The sequence below is a fragment of the Populus euphratica genome, unplaced genomic scaffold, assembly GCF_000495115.2.
Source record: "Populus euphratica unplaced genomic scaffold, PopEup_1.0 scaffold372.1, whole genome shotgun sequence".
NCBI classification, from domain to species: Eukaryota; Viridiplantae; Streptophyta; class Magnoliopsida; order Malpighiales; family Salicaceae; genus Populus; species Populus euphratica.
The window spans coordinates 66,650-84,710 of NW_011500264.1; the positions used below are offsets into that span (position 1 = coordinate 66,650).

Sequence of the window (18,061 nt, forward strand, 5' to 3'; positions counted from 1 at the left end):
TTAATAATCACATTAATCTTAACTAATCCAGAGCTATAACTAGTTTGATATATTAATGATTTTTGTTCAAAGTATAATTAAGTTTTTTGGTTATTCATGTAAATTCAAACTCACGTGGTCAATCACTTTTCCTTAACATTTGGATTTTTTGGTTAGCTATCTTATTCATGATTTGTTATATCATTTTCTTCCATGTTTTATTTTTTTTGGAAAAAAAACTATTTTCTCTTGGATGATACATGAAATGTTTATTTTGATATAAACGCTATTATAAGTGGATTTTTTATTCAAGTTTAATTTATAGTTCACTTTTTTATCTTATAAGTTATCTATTAGGTCTTCTCGAATTAAATATAAAATAAATATTTGTTTCAATTTTTATATCAATATCACATCTCAAAACATATTAGAGATTAAAAAACGATATTATAGCATAAGAGTCAAATCTAGAAGGAAGAAGTTATAATTTAAGCTTACTTTGAAAAAAATAAATAAAAATCACAATAAATTGAGAGTTTAAATTTAAATTAAATTATCAAACCATAAATAAATAAATATAAGTATAATATAAAATCAAATTAAATAAATCTAACAAAATCGAGATAATTTGGGTTTTATATCACCTTACCATGTTATATATACGATGATCAAAATTAATTAACCTAGTTATATTTAAAATTCTTGAGAAATTAAAAAACAATCAAGTATAAATTCCTTAAAATAATTCTCCTAAATTATTTATTTATTTTTTATCTTAAGATCATTATATTTTCATCATTATTAAATATCTTCATGATGCAATCACCAACACCATTAAATAAAGACACATGTAGCCCTTGGTTGCTCATATGATGGCCACTGGAGGTTTACATGGTCGTTAACTTCGGGACCCGTGGGATTAGTCGTGGTGCGCGTAAGCTGGCCCGGACACCCACGTTAATCTAAAAAATTAAAGACACATGTTAGTTGGCCATATTTTACAATATTTCATAGATGTACGTCTTAGTCTTTTAAATTTCTTAAAAATTACTTTGATCCCTACGTTTTATTTTTTATTACAAAAAAATGCTTAATTGAATATTTTTGGTCCTTATGTTTTGCAATAAATTCAAATCAAATCCTAAACTTATCAAATTAATAAATATATGATATTATAGGAAGCAAAAGTCTTATTTTTTGAGTACTTTGAAAGCAATAACGATTTTTCATTTTGAAAAAAAAAAAAAAAAATAACTTTTAATCATTCTTGAAAGAGATAAGTGATGACAGTGAAGCTATTTTAAAACTATATTATTTCTTTTTTTAATGTTCATAGTTTATGCAATAAAACTACGATTTAGAAGAATATTGACTAAAACGTTAATGGATATTATTAATAGGAGGATCTAATTTAGAATATCAAAACATTTAAGAACAAATTGATAACATTTATTGGTTTAATTAAAATTGAAAAAATATAATTTAAATTCTAAAAATGTTATAATTATTAAAAATTTATATAATTATTAATTTTAAATTCTGTAAAATTAGTTAAGATATATAAAACTTGACCTGAACACTTATATTAATAATAAAAAAAATTTAAAAAAAGACAGATTTGTAACAGTTGCCTTGTCATAAAAAGGATAAGATTGCAACTTCTTGAAAACTATAGTGGTAACAATCGGGATGTTTGAACTGTAAGGGAAGATATGAAACATTGAGGAATCCTAGGGGCAATTTCATCTATCTAGGTTGAGGAAAGGAGGAGGAAGAAAAAGAAGCCCATCAGGATCGGGAGTGATTAGAAACAGGGAACGAAGGGAGAATAACCATGGCAGTGGTCATGGAATCGGCAGGGAAGTGGTTGGAGAAAACGCTGGTAGATTTGGGTTTGGATTTGGATAGGGATATAATATCTGGGTTAGTCTCCTATTGCGAACTCGCTCAACCTCTCGACGCCAAAGAGTATCTCCTTGTAATTCCCTTGTATCTCTTACTTTCTTCTCAAGATCTTGGAATTGTCTTTTTGGGTTGTATATTTGAACCGCTTAGTCTTACTTGTAATCGATCTCTTTTATCACTCTTTTATCACCACACCTTCCGTCATCTGTTCGTGTTTTTGTTCTTATCTTTCTAGGAATGTGAGGCGTATAAGATAATTTACCAATCTAGGCGTGGACAGTCAGCCTGCTTAAGACCCCAACTAGATAGGGAAAGCGATACCCTTAACGTCAAAAGCTAGATGTGATCTCTTCTGTTTGTGCTTATCATTTTACTGAAATTGAAATGCTTATTTTCATAAAAATTGAATCGCAATGGGAGTCATATCTGTGTGGAATGTTAAAAAGATTTCCCCACTTGTTGGTATTATGGTTCAGAGACTGCATGTCAAGTGACTATATCTGCTGTTTACTCGCTTCTTTGTGTGTTGGACCGCTAAACGACTGTTGTTTCGCAGTACCTTTTGGCTGTTTACATTTCTGGTTTGTCTCTGTTTGCAGAATATTATTGGGCAGGAAGCCAGCAAAGGTGTGATTGAGGAATATTTACAGCGTAGAGGTCAATCAACTCTTTTCAGTAGCGCACCAGCTGCTCAATCTTCAAAACTTCAGCCATACATCAAACCACTAACAGAAAACTATGTTGTCTCTGGAGGCAAACAACAAGCTAGAACATCTAAAGATATAGTTTCCAGTGATCAGGGACAGGCAGTGCCAAAAACAAATACTGTTTCCAGGCATATAGGAAATAGGGGTCCAGCTGAGGCCAGTGAGTCGAGGCAAAAAGGAATCCAAGGTAAGTCTAGGAAGAAGAAAGCTGGAAAAGTCGTTTCACTTGCAGAGGCTGCCAAAGGGTCATTTGTCTTCCAGCAGGGGAAGCCATGCCCATGTCAAGCCCGTCAGCATAGACTGGTGAGTAATTGCTTATCCTGTGGCAAGATTGTCTGTGAACAAGAAGGAGAGGGGCCTTGCAGTTTCTGCGGTGCCCTTGTGTTAAAGGAAGGAAGTACGTATGCTGGTCTTGAAGAAAGCATGGCTCCTACATCAGATGCTGAATTTGCAGCTGAGGCTTATGCTAAAAGGCTTGTGGAGTATGATCGAAATTCTGCAGAACGTACAACTGTTATTGATGACCAAAGTGATTACTACGAGATAGAAGGCAACAGCTGGCTATCAAATGAGGTATTCAAGTTATTGCAATATGCAACATACTGGTTGCATTCTCTCTGTTGCATCTGCCTACAAGGAGTTGAGCTCTCTTTTATCTTTTTATCTATTTTCTTTTTTAAATTTCTCTTTACAGGAGAAGCAACTCTTGAGAAAGAAACAAGAGGAAACAGAAGAAGCAGAACTGGCCAAGAGAAGTAAAGTGGTTGTGACTTTTGATTTGGTTGGACGCAAGGTATCGAATTTTTAGAAACCAGGCTTTTTTGTGTCATTTCAAATAATTCTCGTTTCTCCATTCCTGTAAAAAATCCTTCTTGTTGCAGAAGCTTTCTGCTTCAAATTTTAAATAGCGGCACAATTATGACTGTTCCTGCTTTTGACATCCCTTGCTCATTTTTTAAAAGCTTTGACTGTAATTTTGATGCTGCCCAAGCTCCTGCATCCTCACATTTGTCAGTCATTTGAAATAAAACTGTATCCGGATATAGTTATTACAGACTTTTCCTTTTCATCACGGTTTGAATGGGTAATGTGTTGAGTTGGGGTTTATAGGATTTATATTCATGACTTTGAACAATTTAACAGCCAAATCAATAGCACTAAGCACACATGCACACTTGCATGCAAATCTTGTTGTTGCACGCGACCTTTTGCTTGAATAATGTAACAAAGAAGAAAAATAAAATGAATGTGAGAGTAGCTTTTGTGTTGAAGTTCAGAAAAGAAAACCCAGCTTTTCTGTGGTGTACATTACTCCCATCTTTGAAGTTACGGATCCTCTGTTCATGAGTTTAATCACTGGTTTTTCCACTTCTTCTGTATTGTTCTTTGCCTCGTGGATTTTATTTGCGAGTTATATGTGGGCAATGCTTTGCCTATTGATATATGTTTCCCCCCCCATAACTTGCAATGCTTTGCAGGTCCTCTTGAATCAAGATGATGTTGAAGAACTCAAGTCTGAGAACAGAATACTTCGGCCGCTAGATGAAGGAGACAGGGAAGTGAACCGAATTAAACCAAACCCAAGTCTTCGAATACAACCTGTTTTTTTGGATCCAGGACCTAGTAAAAAGCCTGCTAAGGGCAAGCAATCAAACAAGGGCGGCCTTTCCAAAGGTTTGTGCATGGAGATAACTGGTAGGGTGCAGCATGACAACAATGAATTGAAATATTTCATGTTTGACAACCGGTCGGAGACATCTTCCATTGGAAATCTTGGCAAGGTTCACAATTGAGCCAGCGTTCGTGCTTGCAATATGGTGAATGACTGTTCGTGGATCGACATTAAAATTGCTGTTCGGGTTTTGGCTGTCATTACTATTTAGTGGTGAGATTCCTTTTCTTCTATCAGTGATGCAAACGTAATCCTCTGTTTCTTGCTGTGGATTTCTGGATGATAGATTTTTTTTTTTGTGACTAGTACAAATTTTTAATTTGCTCCTAAGATTTGGGGGGTTTCTTAATTTTCCCCAAAGCTTTTGTGTCTACCCTTCCATGTGTCTATATCCATAAACTATAGGAATTGATAACGTGACATGATTTATGTCTCAATTGAGCCCTTGAAGTTATAATAATAGTACTAATAATAATAATTTAAGTAGTCATTCCTCAATCATATCAATTAACCCCTTTATTTTTTCAATTAGGACTCTAATTTCTCTCCAGTTTTTTTTTTTTTTCAAATCTATAAAATACTTGGGTGGGATTATTTGCTTTCATAATTTATTTTTGTTATTCCACAATATTATCATAATTTATTTTCGTTTAGAAAACCCTCGATAAACTTGATCAATAGTGAAGTTAGCCTGGCTATTCATGTTTTTTTTTTTTTTTTGGTTAAAGATCAAAATAAAGTAGCAACTAAAAAGTCCATAATCATATGAAGGTCACATGGTTATCTAGAAACGGCATAGTGTGATGTTTTGCTTGTTAATTGATCATAATTTGCAGTGCTATGTGTTTATTTTTGTCTCTCTTTGAGATCTATAATATGAGATCAATGGTGTTTCAATGATTGAGTAGTTGTCCTGAACTTTTGAGAGTATTATTATTATATTCTTTCTTTTTCTATTTTTATTTTATTATTAATTTTGGTGTCCTTGCTGAATTTCTCTTTGCGGATTCTTTTAGGTTAAAAAAATAGTTTTTGTGGTTTTTTTAATAAATAAAATTGGGTTTTGGGCTTAACTTGATTTTCATAATATACTTGATGATGTTGTAGGTGAACATGAGTTAAGTATCCATGTTTTTATTATTGTAGACATTTTATAATTAGATTTTGAACTTGCATTTAATTTTTATGGTTTATGAACTTTTTGAAGGGCAATCGGGGTATGATAAGGGTCATTAATTTGTTAATGAGCTTTAAGCCTAAGCTTTTTTATTTTTTTATTTTTTATTGGGATTTAATGGTTAAAAGATAATTTAGATAAGAGATTGAGATTTTTTTCAATCTCCAAATCACCTTAATTATAAAAACTCAATAATATACATGCAAATTAGGATAGAAAAGTGCATAATTAATATGGTTTTGCATAATAAATTATCTTAGATTAGCAATACACGTTAACAATATCAAGGGCATACTAGGGTGATTGTGGTCTTTTTTAGTTGTTTAAGCAATCCTCTTGGCCATAATTTTTAGAATTAGCGTTATGTATTTTTAATTTCACCTTCAAGAAATTTTATTAATGACTTTATTTCTATGAATTGTCTTCAATAATATAACAACTCTAACAAAGACTAAGGGGTTAAGTCTGATATTTTCATGTTTTTGGGAATATTTTTGTGCATTTTTTATGTCATTACTAGTTTGCAATTTAATTTGTGCATTTTATTTAATTGCAAGCTTGGATATAGAATGTGGCCAGTACAACATCAGCACTTTACACGAGTAGGTTTTGAGCTGCACACACTCTTGGTTTTTTTTTTTTTTAATTAGAAAAGTGATGGCGCCCTAGGGACTGTGATCCTGGAGCTCATGCAACTCGAGTATCATCTACTATGGTCGGGCTTGAGTTTATGATGGGAGCTTGTTATTGAAAAGAACTAGGTTAACCAACCTTTTCAATCATGTCTAGATAAACATTTAACCTATTGTTAAGTTATCCTTGGGACATGGAGGCATACACATTTTGTTTCTTTTCTGCAGCTTAAAACCGATCAATACACTATTTTATGATCCATTTCAAGAGTACCTGATGATTATTGTCGCAAGTGTGCACCTGATGATTATTCTTCTATATCAAAAATTTTACGTGACATTGAAAGAATAAGAAATTCATATCCTTTTATAAGTGAAAAAGAAATGGGAGTTTTCACCTAATTTTTTCATCATTAAAAAATGCTTAACTCGTTTTTAGAGTCTAGATAAAAAAAACTAATCATGTAGAGTTTAAATAAAAAAACTAGTTATATATAGGGTGGGCAATACTATTTTTAGCATGTCATAACTAAAGTAAATTACATTACTTATTTGTTTGATTATTATTAATGTTTTGTTGTATTCTTCTAACTATTAGCCTATATATTGGTTACAACAAATCCATCCCAGTAGAGTATATTATAGCTTTACAGTTAAGTCTGCCATTATAAAATCAAAATATATATATATATATATATTTTTTAATACAAAAAATTTATTTTACTTGTAAGGTCATAGTTATTTGTATAAAAAGTAAATAAATTATTTTTTTGGTGTTTTAAAATTTAAGTCAAGTTCCCATGGCTTAATAAACTTATTATTAAATCCACAATGTATAGAAATCATGCAATATTTTTATGTATTTTTTTGTATCAAAAATGAAAATATAATTTTTTTTTAGAAACTTGGATATATGCAATTTCAAATATATATCTATTTTTTGGGGAAAAAAAAGGAATTTTGTTGTCTTTTTATTTTTAAAATTAGTTATTTAATACTAGAAAAGCGCCTTAAATATAAGTTTAGAATCTTAAATATTAAATATGAAAGGATAAAAAAATGTGAGAGGATAAAAAGATGTGAGAGATGTAGAATTAATTGCATAATAGTTCTTAAAAAATATGAAAAATAATTAAAATTAAACTTGGTGTGTTTGCAAAACACATATAAAAAAAATATAAATTAATGGATGTGAAAAAAATAAGTTAAGACATGTTTATGTTAAACATGTCTTTAGCTAAAAGCTAAAAAATACAGGTCTAAAATTTATTTTAAAGGTGTGTTAGCTAAATATATTTTAAGGACATGAAAAATATATATTTTTTTTAATAGATTTTAGGTTTGGTAAACGACTTAAACCTTAAAAGGTTTAACCCATTTTTCAAATTGAATGGACTTAAAGCAAAAACAAGTACAAACCTTATGTCAGAAGTTTAGCAAAATAGCTGAAGTTTATTTTTGAAAAAAATAAAAGGGTATTAAAGGTGTGATTCATAAACAAATTCAAGAAGAAAGTTTCATACTATAAAGATTAAATTGATCATTTTTCATGAACTTGTCCAAAATTCTTTTATTTTTCTAACGCAATCCATAATTAAGCAAAAATAAAATAAAAATAAGACTTAATCAATACCTTAAAATTAAACACTGACACACCATTTCATCTTATTTTAGCATCCAAAGAAAAAACACTCTCATACTTAAAACAAAATCTCCATCAAACCTTTTTTTTAATAAAAATAAAGGATCAAATGCTTAGCCTGATTCATAGGTTTCTTTTCTAAACTTAAAACCTTATGTTCAATAAATGTATGATTTTTTTTTTTTAATTCTTCAGCCCTTGAAATGAGAATTTATAGTTGTTCTTTTCTCTTTTTTTATTGTTAATGACAACTACTATTTTGTATACGTGGAGGCAATCACCACCACAACTCATCACCCCACTTCTAATCTAATCATCCTAGATTTCATTTCCTCGTATCCATCATTATATAATACATTTTTATCAATTCATATCACCGAGACATTTGTTAATTTCACATCCATTATATTAATTAAAACATCAAAACATTTACAATAACTCCACATCAACACATATATAATCAACACATATAAATAGTTACTACTCAAATTACAATGACAAATATAATATTATCCAAGACATTAGTGTTATTTGATTTTAAACAATAAATACATTATATCACCTCAATTAATGGATGATAATTGTTAGTTTAATACGAGGATATGTAAATTCCTTTTCAAAATAGAGTATCTAAAATTATAATTCATAAATTTGATATTATAACTGATATGTAAAACTTTGAGTAATATTATCGATAGTAATAAAAGTTAAATTGCAAAAAAATAAGAGAAAGTGGTAAATTAAATTATAAGAATGATGATATATTCGAGAATCTAAATTAAAATGTGTTTTTTTTTCAGGTGTTAAAATATATAAAAAATAAATAAACACTAGAAATATGAATAAAATGTTTATGGAATTACAAAAAAAATTCCCTAATCTTCATTGATCATTTCCTTGCTCTTTGCTTTGAATACAAATGTTGGGGTTGTTACATGATAATTTATGATTTTTTAATCTACATAAAAACAACAATTAATAATTACTCTTGGGGAGCTTATAAGTTATCTGTAACAAAATCAATAGTATTTATTAAGTTAATATCTTATTTAACACTTAAATAAAATAATAACTTTTCATCTAGACAATATTTAGTTTATTTTTTATAATCATCCAAATTTTTCTTTGCATAGATTTACCCAACCCTAAATAAATCTCGTAAAATTCATAACTCAAATAATTATTTCAACATTTTCATATTGAAACCAACATTCATATACTCTCTTTTAAGTATTTATTATTTCTACATATCCATCTGAGTTTCTAACCGATTTAATGTTCACATTCAAAAACCAATAATTTAGTATTCTTTAATCAATCTAACCAACACATCTTAGTTGCCAATCAATCATGCATTCATATTTGGAAGTTCATAGTCTAGTATTTCTTAATGAATACCAATTAATTCAGTCAACCTATTTTGATTGCCAAACAATTGGACATTTTTATTTAGAAGCTAATAATTTGGTATTTCTTAATCAATCTAGCTAATCCATCTTGGTTATCAATTAATTAGACATTTTCATTTAGAAGCCAATGATGCAGTATTCTTTAATGAAAACCAATCAATTCAATCAACCCATATTAATTGCCAATCAATCCGACATTCCTATTATGAAGCCAATAATCTAGTATTCCTTAATGAATACGAATCAATCTGGTCAACCTATCATGATTGCCAATTAATCTGGTATTTCTATTCAAAAGCCAATAATCTGGTATTCCTTAATAAATATCAATCAATTTGGTCAACATATATTGATTGCCAATCAATACAACATTTTCATTTGGAAGCTAATATTTCGATATTCCATAAGAAATACTAGTCAATCCTCTCATCTTACCTATATTTCTTTCCATATACAATATCTATATCATTATTTGTATTTTCATGGATGAACTAATTTACAAATAAAAAAAAGTACGGGGAAATTATAAAGAGAGTTACCATTAGATACAAAGTATCTACTTGCTGTCTAACTATGAGCAGCTCCACCAGCTTACTGAACTCTTCTACATTGATAGGTTTTTCAATTAATTATTATTATCGCATACAAAAAAACTCTTTATTCATCGTAGCATCTATTATAATTCCACTTAGTTATTCATTCACAACTAAATCTATTTCTTTTTCAACTTATTTGATACAATTCCTATTATCATAAAATTATATAGCATGAACATGAATTCTATTTCATCTTGCTTCAATTACAAAAACAATTACAAACATAAATATAACTAAAACTCTAAATTCAACAATTTCTCAAAGATATTCAATTTCTAAAAACATCAAAAATTCATTTTTATCATATAACAATGGAACCACTCATAAAAAAACATTATTCATATGCTTAGTTATCACGATTTCAATACAATTTACAAGAATAACACATATACATCAAATCCTCATTTTTTTTATTTCTTTATAGCTGCCTTTTAGGCTTCACTACCCATCCAACATGATTTTACTCCTACAATAACTTACAAGGATTTGAGAATCTTGATTTCTAGAAAATCTATTTTTCATCCAATTTTATTTTAAAAATATTAATTCAATTTTAATAAATTTTGCTCAAAATCACTAAATTTTTGTTTCAATTGATGCAAAAGGGTTCCAAACACCTTAAATGGTTACAAAACATAATTTAAAAGTCAAGTCATTAAAATTTTCCCAAAACTTCTCTATTGTCCTCTTTTTTCTTAACTTTCTCTCTAATTCAATATATTTTTTTTAATTTCTAGCATGGATGTATTTTTCTCTCTCAAAACACTCTCTTTATGCTCCTAAAAGTCACTCTCTAGCCCTTGAAGGTGAAAGGAAAGAAGAAAAAACAAAAATGCTATCTTTCTCCCTTGACTGCACCCTGTAAATTTGAAGAGAATTGCCACGATAGTTTGACTATTTTAAGAAATGGTCACCTTCGTTTATTAAATCCATTTATTAAATCGGTCTAATTGTTTTGAGAAACAACTAGGTTATTTTTGCTATTGGGAAAATGAATATTTTCAGCTATAAACCTTTTTTTTTTATCTTATTAACTTATTTTTTTCATCTTCTTATTTCATTTTATTACATTATAATTTTGATTATATTATAATTTTTTTATTTATCTCTGGATTTACATACCCGCACTCCTAATAAAAATCTTTTAGTTAGCCTCGTTCATGTTATAGAGCTATGTTTCGAGCGTATAGAACACCTTAACCCACTGATCGATCCTTTCCCATTTCTTATAATTCCGTAAGCTTTAACCGTTCAGGATGCCCATATTGCTGAATTACACGTGAACATTACTGCTTTAACCTTAAATGTTTCAACAAGCCTAATTTGTCCTATAAAATAATTTTAGCGCAAATGTTTATTAATAAAGTGGAGGAATATTTAATATGGATTGATGCTAGAATGGTCTTTAAAGAAAAAAAAAGAAAAAAAAAAGAAGAAGACTTGTTTTGATATTTTAAATGGAAGATCTTACTAATTAAACTATATTATATTAGAATGTTTATTAATAAAGTGGAGGAATATTTTAAATATTTTGAGAAATGATAATTTTGACATGAATGTATTCAAACAATTATAACAACAACTCACTACTGCTTGCAAATTGGTGAGGGGAAATTATTTCAATCCATTATCTATTACATGATAAGGGAAATTGAGATGTGGAATAAAACTTGATGAAATATCTTTTAAATAAATAAATAAATAAAACATGGATGGCTCTTGCTAATATTATACAAAGAATGCTAGATAAAAAAAAATAGAGTAAAATTTGAATGTTGTGTAATACAATAATATAATATTTTTATATAATACAATAATATAATATTTTTTTTAATAATTAAATTTTGAAATAACTTAAATCTAAAATGAAGAGAATTTGTTTTTCATTAAAGCTTGCTTTTATGATTATGTTAAGTGATTAGTACTTAAAAGTGCATTTTTATCATGGTTTTATATCATCATTTGCACTTGAAGTATCAATAACTCCTTAACTAAAGCATGTTTTATAATAATATATCTAATAATATAAGATACCTTTAATTTGTGGCAAATGTTCATTTTAAATGCAGGCCTATCATATAAATAAAAGGATTGATTGATGACTTTAAGAACTTAAATTGCAAGGGCAAAGAGATGACCAAAATTAGAAAAGAGATGTCGGTGCAATCCAAACCGAAACACTGTTCGGTAATTGGGTCATATCTGGAGCTATAGATCTCAGATTTAGGTCTACTTTATATGGATGGAAAGGTAAGACATAGGCCTACAACTTTCATATGGAGCCCAAGATCTAAAAAGGCCATTTTCAAGTCCAAATTATTGCAACAACAAAGAAACCCGAATCTGTCCTCCAGCCCAAGCACTATTCAGTATTTTAGCCATATCTGGAGTTCTAGAAGTCCAAATGAGCTGAATGTTTTATACAAGAACGCTGAGACAATTGGCTACAACTTTGATGTTTTCAAGTGGCTCCAATTTTGACGTTATCAATGACGTTTTGGGCAGACAAAAGAAGATAAGGATTGTCACCAAGTCAAGAGTTGACCACCCACTCATCAATTAGTCATCAAATCAATAGTTCCCAATTTTGGCCTATAAAAAGAGGCATTTGCCATGCATTTAGGCATCTTGGTTTTCAGATCAAGATCATGCTCTTGCTTTCTCTCTTTGTATTTTTTGTAATGTTTATGCTTTGCTTTCCTTAATATCAAGTTTATGCCTTTCATTTCCTTTCATTTACTTAGCTAACTTTTATCTTATTTATGTTCTTGTTTTGTTTATTTATTTTTCTTTCTTTCAATATGTCTAGCTAAGTTTATTATGTCAAGGTGAAAAGGTTACACTAATGGTGTAAGAATAAGTATAGTGTAAACTTAATATGGACTTTAATGTTTGATACTAACATGTTTTATATTTGTTATCTTGTTCACTCTTTAATACTTTACTTGTTAAATGACTAATCTTGATTTATGTTGTATAACACTTGGTACAACAAATGCTTGGCACTTTCATAGCCCATAATGTATGGTATAACCGACACCTGAGCTATGAAAGAAACTTGATTTGTTGTTAACATAAGTTATAATCATGAATGCTTGACGAGATTTACAAGTATTAGCATTAATCGAATAAGATGACTAATGTAATCATGTTAACAATATATAATCTGATTGGAACCTCCTTTGTGTGTGGTTTCCAATTCAATAATAAGAGTTTATACTACTATAATCTAATTGGAACCTCCTTTGTGTGTGGTTTCCAATTGAATAATAAGAGTTTATACTATACTTATTTGACATACCATTAGTGGATCCTCTAACCTTGACATTTGTTATTATCATTGTTAAATCTTTATGTTAATATTTCATCTCAAAGTTATCATCTTCATCTTCTTCATCTTCTTTTTCTTTATTATTATTATTATTATTATTATTAGTACTACTACTACTACTATTATTACTATTATTATTATTATTATTATTATTATTATTATTACTACTACTATTACTATTACTATTACTATTATTATTATTATTATTATTATTATTATAGTTATTATTGTTATTGTCATTGTTGTTATTATTGTTATTACTATTATTATTGTTGTTGTTATTATTATTATTGTTGTTGTACTATTATCGTTTATAATTTGTACAATTAACCTCCCTGTGGTTCGACCCTGGTCTTGCCGGGTTATTTATTACTTCAACACTCCTGCACTTGGGAGAAGACATCAATCTTTTAATCGTGTCAAGTTTTTGGCGCCGTTGCCAGGGAGGTAAGTTCTTATATAAATTATAGTTTTTATTTTATTTTCTCTTTTCACTTTTCTTGTATATAACTTTGTTTCTTTTCTCTTGTTTCTTCTTCTCTTGTTTCTTTTTCCTTTTATTCTATTCCTACACATGCATGAGAGTGTGGTCACGTACATCAAGTGGTAGACTTTGTAGGGTATCCTCATCATTTTCAGAAAATATGGCCGAAGAAGATAATTAATCACTTCATAATGAGAATAATGAGAATAACCGTGCTAGAACACTTAGAGACCACATGAATCCCACAAGAATAAGTGCACCATCATGCATAGTTTTTCCTCCCGATGCATCTCATTTTAATTTTAAACCAGGTATTATTCAACTTTTACCTTCTTTTCATGGCTTAGAAATGAAAAATCCATACTTGCATTTAAGGGAATTTGAGGAGGTCTGCAACACATATAATAATTTAAATTGTAGCATGAACACCATCAGATTAAAGCTTTTTCCTTTTTTCATTAAAAGATAAAGTTAAAACATGGCTACAAAATTTAAGACCAGGATCCATTCGAGCTTGGGATGAAATGCAACAACATTTTTTAAAGAAGTTTTTCCCATCTCATAGAACAAATTATTTCAAAAGACAAATCACTACTTTCACTCAAAAACCAAAAGAAACATTTTACCAATGTTGGGATAAGTATCGAGACTTGCTTAGTACTTGCCCTCATCATGGTTTTGAAACATGGAGATTGATTTCATATTTCTATGAAGGGTTAACACCTAAAGATAGGCAAATGGTTGAATTTATGTGCAATGGAACTTTTGAAGATAAAGACCTTGATGAAGCACTGGAGTACTTAGACTTGTTAGCTGAAAATGCTCAAAATTGGGACACCGTGGGTACTTATGAGGCACCGAGTAAAACTCAACCTCATACATCTAGTGGAGGTATGTACAACCTTAGGGAAGATCATGACCTTCAAGCCAAGTTTGCATGTTTAGCTAGAAAAGTCGAGGCATTAGAATTGAAAAAGAGTGGTCAATTAAAATCTGTTGAAAACATTGTGTGTCAAATCTGTGAAACAAATGAACACTCAACCAACGATTGTCCAGCCTTGCCTTCTTTTAAGGAATGTCTCCATAAACAAGCCCATGCTTTAAACAGTTTTCAAAGGGCCAACCACAACCCATACTCCCAAACATACAACCCTGGTTGGAGAAATCACCCAAATTTTAGTTGGAAGAGTGAGAATAACAATGCACAAACTTCACAACCACCATTTTAAGCTCACCACAATTTCCAAAATTCTCATGGATATGCACCTCCTTATGTGCCACCTTCTAGAAGAAATCTTGAGGAAACATTGCATGCATTCATTGAAAAGCAAGAGACAATCAATACTCAATTTACTCAAAACATGACAGATTTTAAAGATACTCTTGCAAAATTAACATCTGCTCTCAGTTTCCAAGAGAAAGGTAAGTTTCCATCTCAACCACAACAAAATCCTAAGGGGCAATACAATGCAAATGCAAGTAGTTCCGGAAGCTAACACATGGATCAAGTCAAATCAGTTACTACTCTTCGCAGTGGTAAGGTTATTGAAAAACCCTCTCTTGAACCTTATGAGAAATATGATGAGTCAATCTCTAAGGGTAAGGAAGGGGTTGAATCTGAAAATTACAAAGAAACGACTGATTCACCGCCAGCACTTCCATTTCCTCATGCCATGACCAAACAAAGGAAAGTCAATCACAACTCTGAAATTTTTGAAATTTTCAAACAGGTAAGAATCAATATACCTTTGCTGGATGCTATTAAACAGGTTCCTTCCTATGCTAAATTTTTGAAAGATCTATGCACTGTGAAGAGGAAACTGAATGTGAAAAAGAAAGCCTTTTTAGCAGAACAAGTAAGTGCCATTCTTCAGAACAATAATGCTTTGAAATATAAAGATCCTGGTTGTCCTACAATTTCTTACTTTATTGGAGAACATAAAATTAAAAGAGCTTTACTTGATCTTGGAGCTAGTGTGAATTTACTTCCATATTCAGTTTTTCAAAGTCTCAATCTAGGTGAGTTAAAACCAACTTCTATATCTCTTTTACTTGCCGATAGATCTGTAAAAGTGCCTAGAGGAATAATTGAAGATGTGTTAGTACAAGTCGATAAATTCATTTATCCTGTGGATTTTATTGTCTTGGACACAGAACCTGTTGAAGCATGTAATTCATTTCCTGTTATTTTAGGACGTCCGTTTCTTGCAACCTCAAACGCATTGATTAATTATAGGAATGGACTGATGAAGCTATCATTTGGAAACATGACATTAGAGATGAATATTTTCAACATTTGCAAGCAACCTAGGGATGATAATGATTTACAAGAAGTAGATCATATTGACGAATTAGTTTATGATCAACTTGAATCTACTTTAAGTAAAAATGAGTTAGATGAATCTAAAGATTTGCAAATGATTTATTCTAAGGAAGAAATCATAGATGAAACAAGCACCAAAAATATTGATGCGAATCTTTTGTCAACAACGACAACAAATTCGACATCTGACATCATACCAATCGATGATTATTTTCCTAACAAATCCTTACTTTCTCTTAGTCTAATGCCTTGGTATGATAAAAATATCAATTTTCTTGCTTTAGGAGATTTGCCAGCTGATTGGAGTACTCAAGACAAAGAAAAGTTTTTGAACGAAGTGAAGAATTTTTATTGTGATGACCCTAACTTATTCAAATATTGTCTTGATCAAATATTTCAAAGATTCATTCCTGACAATGAGGTAAGTAGTGTCATTAAACTTTGTCATTCTGAAGCATGTGGAAGTTATTTCTCGTCAAAAAAGACAGCTGCAAAAATCTTTCAAAATGGATTTTATTGGCCCACCATGTTCAAGGACACACATGCATTCTGCAAAACTTGTGAAAATTGTCAAAAAGTTGACACTGGTCAAAAAGTTTTGTTTTATAATTCTCAACTCTATTCATTCACTAGAGAGCTAAGATCAAGATGGAACAATCCTTATGGGGCCTGTGATATTGAGAATTCAATGAATGACAATGTTTTTAAGAAAAATGGACATCGTTTGAAAGCTTACTTTGATAATTTTCCTAGTGAAAATGAATCAACTGGTTTGAATGATCTTGTAGATAAAGGTTGATTATTTTGTTTTTCTTACATTGTTTTTGTGTTTCTTTTTGAGTGATTTTTGCTAGTTTCTCTCACCCTAGTCAAATGGCGGACAACGGTACTCCGTGACTTAAGTCGGTTCTTTCAGTTTTCCACAATAACTGATATCTGTGTATATATTTGTGCAATTCTTTGAATCTCTCTTCCAATTCTCATTTGAAAATGGACACTAATCTTGAAAAAGTATTTTCCCGCTCTCCCTCAAAATGCGATTACAAAAATTTACCGTGCTAGATGTGCAAGATTGAGATTGTTAATGAATCATGTAATTCCTGAAGATATTCGCTGGTTGATTGAAGCAAAGGTCCAATTATCAAGTGAGTCATCTAATTCCTTCATTTCACACATGCCTGGAATAGGTAAAAGCACTTTTGCAAAGAAACGTCGTGCAAAACGACTAGACGTCTGTCATCGATGTGCTAAATGGACTTGTAATACACAATGTCGTTCTTTAGGAATGGTATCTATAAACCGTGAAGATAAAATACAATTCATTAAGGATGGCCTGAGTAAGGAGTCTTTAGATAATCTTCTATTGACTCTTGAGACGCATCCTAGTGGAGATGTGCATCGTGTAATTCATGATTTATGACCATTATTTCATAAAGAACATGATCGACTTAGTCTTGGGAATCTGACTAAAAAAGACCCTGTTTGCTAGTTTTTAAGAAAACTGGATGGAAAGCCTATCCCTGACCCATAAAGGGCGTTTAAGCAATTCTTGGACGTAAAACGAAGAGAAGATGTGAGCCACAATCACAACTGTGATTTGAATTTTTATTTGTAAAAACTTGTGTCTTTTGGTTTTATTAATAGCATAATATTTGTGTTTTGTTGTTTCTTATTTTTGTTTAAGTGTGTTTCAGGTTTGTCACTGTTCGTTATTTCAGGTGATATCTTCTATACTCTATCTTTCTACCTTAGAACATTGAGGACAATGTCTCGTTTTGGTTGGGGGGAGAGGGTAGTAGTTGATAAAAAAAAATGTTTTTTATTTCATAAAGCATGTGCATAATTGTTGTTACTACGATGGCAGAGTAAAGGAGCTCTTTTGTTAAACTGACTCTTGAGACGCATCTTAGTAACCATTCTTAACAAGGTCTATTATAATACTTCCTGAAATATTCAGGTTTACAAACTCTTGCATTATTATCACTTAATTCTGCTCATATACTCATTTAACATGTATTTTTAAACCTTAATTTTCACACACACACTTTAACATATGATTGTGGGTTGCATATTGGATTATTACATTATTTATGTTCTTTTGTTAAAGGTAACAACTAAGGGAAAGGGATTGTATAAAATTAAAAAAAAAAGAAAAAAAATGATAATAATAAAAATGTAGATAAGTTTGGTTTCGTAACCTCCTT

The 18,061-nt window shown here is 30.3% G+C and overlaps 1 protein-coding gene across 1 annotated transcript; it reads left to right on the forward strand.

The window, feature by feature from the left end:
• The first annotated feature begins 1,647 nt into the window (after nucleotides 1-1,647).
• Nucleotides 1,648-4,764, forward strand: LOC105112888 (transcription regulator/ zinc ion binding protein). The gene is made up of 4 exons (XM_011008778.1): nucleotides 1,648-1,957; nucleotides 2,484-3,164; nucleotides 3,286-3,384; nucleotides 4,070-4,764. The coding sequence occupies exons 1-4, from the start codon at nucleotides 1,814-1,816 to the stop codon at nucleotides 4,382-4,384; spliced, it is 1,239 nt and encodes a 412-aa protein (XP_011007080.1). The 5' UTR covers nucleotides 1,648-1,813; the 3' UTR covers nucleotides 4,385-4,764.
• Nucleotides 4,765-18,061: the final 13,297 nt, after the last annotated feature.